Source organism: Microtus ochrogaster, chromosome 16 (assembly GCF_000317375.1).
Source record: "Microtus ochrogaster isolate Prairie Vole_2 chromosome 16, MicOch1.0, whole genome shotgun sequence".
Classification (NCBI taxonomy): domain Eukaryota; kingdom Metazoa; phylum Chordata; class Mammalia; order Rodentia; family Cricetidae; genus Microtus; species Microtus ochrogaster.
The window spans coordinates 10,248,865-10,256,510 of NC_022018.1; the positions used below are offsets into that span (position 1 = coordinate 10,248,865).

General features: G+C 43.6%; 1 protein-coding gene across 1 annotated transcript in view; it reads left to right on the forward strand.

Moving 5' to 3' along the window:
* Socs5 (suppressor of cytokine signaling 5) overlaps positions 1-5,607 on the forward strand; it is a 39,836-nt gene extending 34,229 nt beyond the window's left edge. The window contains exon 2 of the mRNA XM_005354708.3: positions 1,565-5,607. Coding sequence (XP_005354765.1) covers positions 1,577-3,187 — 1,611 coding nt within the window. The 5' untranslated portion in view covers positions 1,565-1,576 and the 3' untranslated portion in view covers positions 3,188-5,607. The remainder of the gene's footprint in view (positions 1-1,564) is intronic.
* Positions 5,608-7,646: the final 2,039 nt, after the last annotated feature.

The window sequence follows — 7,646 nt, forward strand, 5'->3', positions numbered from 1 at the left end:
CCTGCCTCTGCCTCCCGAGTGCTGGGATTAAAGGCGTGCGCCACCACCGCCCGGCAGGATAGATTATTTCTGAGCCAGGATTTTATCCTGAGAGACTGAAAAACAAGAATGAAATCAAATGGTTTATGATAGAAGGAAAAGAAACTGTGGAGCAACGTAAAGGAGTCAGGACGGTGCTGAAGCCTTGTCTGCTGAGCAGTTAGTAGATACTGGGAAGCTTGAGCAAATGAGAGACAGCTCCTCTAGGGAAAAGAAACATTGGTGTAAGAGAGGAAATGGTCTACCTCTAGACAACATTCACGCTCTCGTGGTGAAAAAAAATAAATACTTATTTAACCAGAAAATGGGCTTTAGTCTTTTTTTAATTTTATTGAGCTCTACATTTTCCTATGCTCCCTTCTCTGCCTCTCCCCTCCTCTTCAGCCCTCCCCCAAGATCCCCATGCTCCCAATTTACTCAGGAGATCTTGGCTTTTTCTACTTCCCATGTAGATTAGATCCATGTATCTCTCTCTTAGGGTCTGGGCTTTAGCTCTTTTGTGGAAGGAAGGTTAAAGGAAAATGTTTATTGATACCATGATCGAAAGATCAAGCCCACCATCTTCAAATTACAGTCCCCAGATAATCTCTGGTACTAAAAGGCTAGTTAGTAATAATCCAGACATGTTATATAGAAACACAAAAATACCTACAGAAACAGCTAATTAAGAATTTACTTATTTATTTTTGAATCTCTGGGAATGGGCAGCAGGAATAGAAGAATGTGGCTAATGGAGATATTTCTTAGTTTAAACTCTCTTTAGAGCAGGGTCAGGCGGTCCCCTCCCACAATCCTAGGACTCAGAAGGCTTTTTGGCAGGGTTACCACAAATTCAGGGCTAGCCTTAGCTACATAATGAGCCTCAAACCAAACAAGCCTTCTACCAGAATTTGAACTTGAAACTATGAATTGGGTAAAACTTTTTAAATCCATAAAGAAATGAAAAGGAAAAGCTAGGATAGGGCTGCGGTGTTGGAAAAGGTAACAGAGTCACCAAGAATGCGGCAGAAATTAGACCTGTGAGCCGAGCACTGAGCTCTGAATTTAACTAGAAGATGGAGTGATGATGGCAGTCAAAGCACAGGGGCGTCAGTGTTGGGACTGAATTCACCTGGCCGACTGGCTTTCCTGGGAGCCTCCTGCAGGCTCACCCACAGGCTTTCACATAGTCCTCTGAGAGCACCTTCCATGCTGGTGCTGCCTTTAGAGCAAGAACCTCTTTGATCCAGAAACCCATTCTATAAGAAATGAGCAGGGAGATGCCTAATTAATGCTAAGAAACGAAGAAGGCATAGTCGGGAGAGCTTATTTCCTTTCGGTTAACTTGACTTCTCTCTGAAAGTGGTGGAAAGTGTGGTTGGCCTGAGTGCACTGAGGACCTCGCTGCTGCCCAGAGTGTGGTCTGCTGTAGGTGCCCTGTAAGGCAGTTTCTGACCCAGTTGTTGTGTTTCCCAGTGCAGCGCCTTTCCAGCTGCCCAGGCCTCTCAGATTAACGGGTTTTTCTGTTTTCTGTTTGTTTCTCTAGCTCTTCTAATCAATGGATAAAGTGGGGAAAATGTGGAACAACTTGAAACACAGGTGCCAGGCTCTATTCAGCCATGAAGGAGGAAGCCACAGCGAGACTGTGGACATGAACTCCAGCAGGTGTCTGTCTGTCAACGAGAAAAGCATCCATCTGGGCGAGCCCGCTCCCCAGCAACAGAGCAGTCCCTTAAGAGAAAATGTTGCCTTACAGCTGGGACTGAACCCTTCAAAGGCCTTTTCAAGACGAAACCAGAACTGTGCCGCAGAGATCCCTCAGGTTGTGGAGATGAGCATCGAGAAAGACAGCGACTCTTGTGCCACCCCAGGAACAAGGCTCGCGCGAAGAGACTCCTACTCTCGACATGCCCCGTGGGGAGGGAAGAAGAAACATTCCTGTTCCACAAAGACCCAGAGCTCACTGGATACTGAGAAGAAGTTTGGTAGAACTCGGAGTGGCCTTCAGAGGCGAGAGCGGCGCTATGGGGTCAGCTCTTTGCACGACATGGACAGTGTATCCAGCCGGGCAGTCGGGAGCCGCTCTCTGAGGCAGAGGCTCCAGGACACCGTGGGTTTGTGTTTCCCCATGAGAACTGACAGCAAGCAGTCAAAGCCTCTATTTTCCAGTAAGAGAAAAATTCATCTTTCTGAATTAATGCTGGAGAAATGCCCTTTTCCTGCTGGCTCAGATTTAGCGCAAAAGTGGCATTTGATTAAACAGCATACAGCTCCTGTGAGCCCACATTCAGCATTTTTTGATACATTTGATCCCTCACTGGTGTCTACAGAAGATGAAGAAGATAGGCTCCGAGAGAGAAGACGGCTTAGTATCGAAGAAGGGGTGGACCCCCCTCCCAATGCACAAATACACACATTTGAAGCTACTGCACAGGTCAATCCATTGTATAAACTGGGACCAAAGTTAGCCCCTGGGATGACGGAAGTTAGTGGAGATGGTTCTGCAGTTCCACAAACGAACTGTGACTCAGAAGAGGACTCCACCACCCTGTGTCTGCAGTCACGGAGGCAGAAGCAGCGTCAGGTGTCCGGGGATAGCCACTCACACGTTAGCAGACAGGGAGCTTGGAAGGTTCATACGCAGATCGACTACATACACTGCCTTGTGCCAGATCTGCTTCAGATCACAGGGAATCCCTGCTACTGGGGTGTGATGGACCGGTACGAAGCAGAAGCCCTTCTGGAAGGGAAACCTGAAGGCACGTTTTTGCTCAGGGACTCTGCGCAGGAGGACTACCTCTTCTCCGTGAGCTTCCGCCGCTACAACAGATCTCTGCACGCCCGGATCGAACAGTGGAACCACAACTTTAGCTTCGATGCCCACGACCCCTGTGTGTTCCACTCCTCCACTGTCACTGGGCTTCTGGAACACTATAAAGACCCCAGCTCTTGCATGTTTTTTGAACCATTGCTTACGATATCACTGAATAGGACTTTTCCTTTCAGCCTGCAGTATATCTGCCGTGCGGTGATCTGCAGATGCACTACCTATGATGGGATCGGTGGGCTCCCTCTGCCATCAGTGTTACAGGATTTTTTAAAAGAGTATCATTATAAACAGAAAGTTAGGGTTCGCTGGTTAGAGCGAGAACCAGTCAAGGCAAAGTAACCCCTGTCCCCAAAGGGCATTACCTAGGTCTGTTCTCTTGTGCATCAGACAGTACAGCCATAGGAAGCACAGAGTCGGCTGCTAGGAGTTTTCACCCAGAATGTGAGCTTAGTCGTTAGCCTCTATCCAGTGGGATCTTCTGTTACACAGACAAAGGTGCCTAGAATCAGCAGATGGTTTGCCGGTGTGCGGGCTGGGAAGACACAGCTAGTTAACAAGCGGTTTGGTTTTAAATGGCTGTGAGGCAGCTCTGGGGCATTTGCTATGAAGAGTTCTATTTCTTACTGAAGAACAAATTATTAATACTGGATGGGTATTTCAACAGTGTGACTAATGTTTGAAATTATTTTTTCTAAGAATTTTTCTATAACCTTCCAAAAGTAGTGATGTTTGTAGTTAACTATAAATCAAGCTTTGAAAGTCCAAAACAAATAAGTAAAGAAAAGACTGCCTGCCTTTTCGAGAAAAAAAAAATGCAATTTTTCTGGTCATAGGGCATTGTGCAGTGTCTATGTGGTTTATGGCTAGTCTCCTGTTCTCCTCAGAGAAAGAGACTCATGAGTAAACCAAGGTCTCTAAGATGTTCTTAAAACTTGAGACTTAAAGGTTAGTAGTAGAGTCTTGTTTCAAAGCCCTCAGTGTTCATTTGTGGTGAGTGCTGTGACTCCATACAGGCACACAGTTGGAGTGTCGAGTGGGTTTTTTTCTAAGTTGACATGAGCAGTCCACACATTGTTTCATCAAAATTGGATCTTTTCCTGTGCCCTTGAGTTTGTGAACCTGGAGGGAAATGAGACTAGCAGATGCCCAGACATATCAGATAATAGTGACTCCACTGGTTGCTGATGTCAAGTTATGTTAAACTATAATTAGTCATTTGGACGGCAGTATTTATCTCTTTGTTGTAAGCTCATAGCTGAATTACTTAAGTACAATTTATAGCATTTTAGTGCAGTTAATTCTTCACAGAAAACCTAAATTGCAGATTTAAAAGGTACTGTACAACCATGATGTCTGTAAATAACGTCACTTGGCACCTTTTGTCACTTAGAATAGTACGTAACACAACTTGAGTGAGCGCTTTGGGAAGTATTGTCAGATTCTACTGTTGCTTCTCAGTGTTGGGCTGAGTTCTCGGCTCTGTCCTAGACATTTGCACTACAGTAACCAAGTCCATTCTTGTTGTCAGTGACTGCTCTGTGCCCGCTGGTGAGCACTCCTGGGGTACACGCCAGCTGCTGCAGAGGCTATTTTATATCCCTCTGGCTATCGCCGGGGCTACTGAAAAGAAACGCTATGTTTGTATGCAGCACTGACCCTTTGACTGCTAGCGTCTGTCTCTGCTTGCTGTGCCTTGTTCTGGCTGCTTTCTTGTGCTAATAAAGTATGTTTGGTGTTCGCCTTGTATATCTGCTGCTTTATACATTTGCCACAGTTTCTCTTGTACGTGGAATGGTTTGGGGTTTTACAATAAGCATTACCTGGCAACTTCCTGTAGTTAACACAGACTCATCTACAACCTAATATTGACCTGTCAGAATAAGCTAACTCTAAAGTGAATGCTCTCTAGCGCTCTAACCTTAATCCATTCTGTGGAAGTGTCTGCAGTTAACTGCAAATTAGTGTACAGTTTACGACAGAAAACTCAGGAGTGAAACCCTGGTGATTTCTCTGTTGCTAGTCAAAGACTGGAGCTGGCGGTAGCGTTAGCAGAGGAACATTAGTGCATCCAGCTGCATCAGAAACAGGTTCCATGAGGTCTGTGAACCGGGACACAGCACCATTTAGCGGTTTGGGGACCATTTTAATTGATGATAAATGCCCAAAATGTGGACCTTTAACCAAAGACTTGTCCATTTTAATGCAAAACGGGGATTGAAGGAACTTAGGTTTTTCTGTTACTTGTAGTAGAAGTCCCTGAAGAACATATACCAAAGTGTTTGAGAACTTCATCCAAACCTACTTTCAAAGCATAATGTGCAATTAAGTTGTTATGACATAATTCTATTGCATAATTGTTGGGTCTGTTTTCTTGAGCTTATACTGTACCTGTAAAGTAAATCTCTTGAGGAAAAGGCAGTCCATGCTGAGTATCGGAGAGAACTGTGAGCAGGTGACGCCGTGAAGAACACGGGAACGCGGGGAAAGACTTGCTGGTTTTATATGCGTGGAGCAAACTGATGTTCTCACTAGAGTTTTATAGAAAATATTAATGCTTTTATGTATCAGAAGTTCTCCTGTGTTATTATGCAAATTGTTTTAAGTGTGTGACTTGAGTTTGTGTAAGCATGTGTTACACTGTGCTAAAAGGCACGTTTCAGTTTATGTACAATATAAATATGCAACTTTGGGGTTAAATTTTTTTGTTAAAATATTAGTAGCTTACATTTAAAAAAAAAAATCACCAGCATGAAAGTGCACCGAAGTCTTTCTTCACTGTGTATTTTTCTGAATCCCATTGTAGCCTTTTGACGACGTTCGTGTTTTTATGTTTTGGGGGTAGCGCATTTTATTCCAAATCAAGAAATGTTTCTGAAGTTGTGGTACATTTTTACATGAAGGGAGTGGACATAATTACATTAAGGGGGATGCTTCAGTTCGTGTCCTCATTCTTCATTCCCTTTTCCCTTCCCTTGCACCCGCCCTCCCCTCTCTGTGTCTGCACTGTAATATGCATTTATACAGATGCATGTTTAGACACCCACAGTGGTGATATTTTAAACAGTGATACTGCCATCTAAGTTAAGATTATTTATTCTGTAGATCCTGAGTATTGTACCATTCAGATTTCGTTATTTTTTCATAAAGTTTGGCCATGGCACCATTGTCTTTTCTATAATACAGTCACTTCACAGAGAGAGAATTTATCAGTATTTTATTTTCTGGCTTGAAACAGTAAAAAAAAAAAAAAAATTCAAGAAATAGTTGCTTTAAATACAACTGTAAGTCAAAATTAAATTTATAGTCTTAGATAAAATATTGAGCCCAAATCATCCTCTACAAACCAATCTGTTCTAACATCATTAGACATTTTGATGACTGGCAGTAACTGGATAAAAATTGTACTTGAATTTCAAGCTTCAGTTTGACCAAATCCAAGGTTTATAATTTTTTTAACATTTTGATCTGGTTGCTATTTATTCTCCTCTTAAAACTGCTTTGCTTCCTGGCACTATCACTGGCCTGGTGATGTTTTTTTATAAAGGCTGGCCCTTAATCTTATATTTATAGAAAATAGCAAAAAACAAAACAAAAACACCCTTTTGGGAGAGTCCTGGCCTGTGAGTGAGTCAGAACCCTAAGACCCAGAGCAGATGCATCTCTGAGAGTGTTCACCTAAGACCAGTCACACAGGCTTGTTCGCGTACACCATACTCCATTGTGTGTCCTCCTTGGCTTACGTCAAACACAGTGAAAATGTGCACACAGGCTGACTTGATCCAGAGAAGGGAGAATGTTAGGTACCAGAAGAACTGGGAATGGGGAGAGGGACGGGGATATCGCCAATATAAGAGGGTGGGGTTTTCTCCTGCTGTAACAGCAGCCGTGGAAGAGAATGGAGAAATGCTCCAGGAGTCCTGAGTGGGATTTCTGGGGAGGTGATTGACGGATTGCAGGCAGCATAGCATCTGCCGTTACCATTGCGTCCATTGAGGCAGTTGTTTTCATGCCTGAGAATCTTGACTAAATACCTCAGTCATTCTTTCCTCAGTGTTCACCGACGGCTCATGTACCAGTCGTTGGAATGGGTAGATATTAAAATACAAGGTAAACTACTTCCTTCTGGGGCTTCCTGCTTGTTAGCAGGGAAGACAGCGAAGAAATACAGTCTCAAAAACCAAGCAGGCTGAGGCAGAACCTGAGAGGAGAGTCTGGTGTTGATAGGGTCACTGAGGAATAATAACCTTGAATGGTGGGATAAAAACCACCAAGACTAAAAAGCAAAGCATCCTAGATGAAGAGAAAAGCTATTTTCCCAAAGCAGAAGTGAGTTCACAAGTAGAGAAAACTCCCACAAATTGGCTGGGAAAATGTAAGACACTGAAGTTTGCAAAATCCTGACCATTTAGGGCTATGCTCTTAAGGAGTTTAGATTTTCTCTGGACCTGATGGATTCTGGGTAATGGAGTGGCATGGTCTGCTTTCCATTGTTTTGGAGGATGGAGAACTGGCAGTGGAGAAGATGGGGGTTTTATTAGGTTTGACTGTGGGGGCCTGGGAGGCTTGGTGATTGTGGCTAGAAGTCAGGGTGTATTTTGGTGACAAAACAATTGGGTGTCTACTTCCCATATCCAGGAGGATAACTATATTTTTTTTCTTTGGGTTCACCTTATTTAGCTTCTTTAGGATCACAAATTATAGACTCAATGTCCTTTATTTATGGCTAGAAACCAATTATGAGTGAGTACATCCCATGTTCATCTTTTTGGGTCTGGGTTACCTCACTCAGGATAGTGTT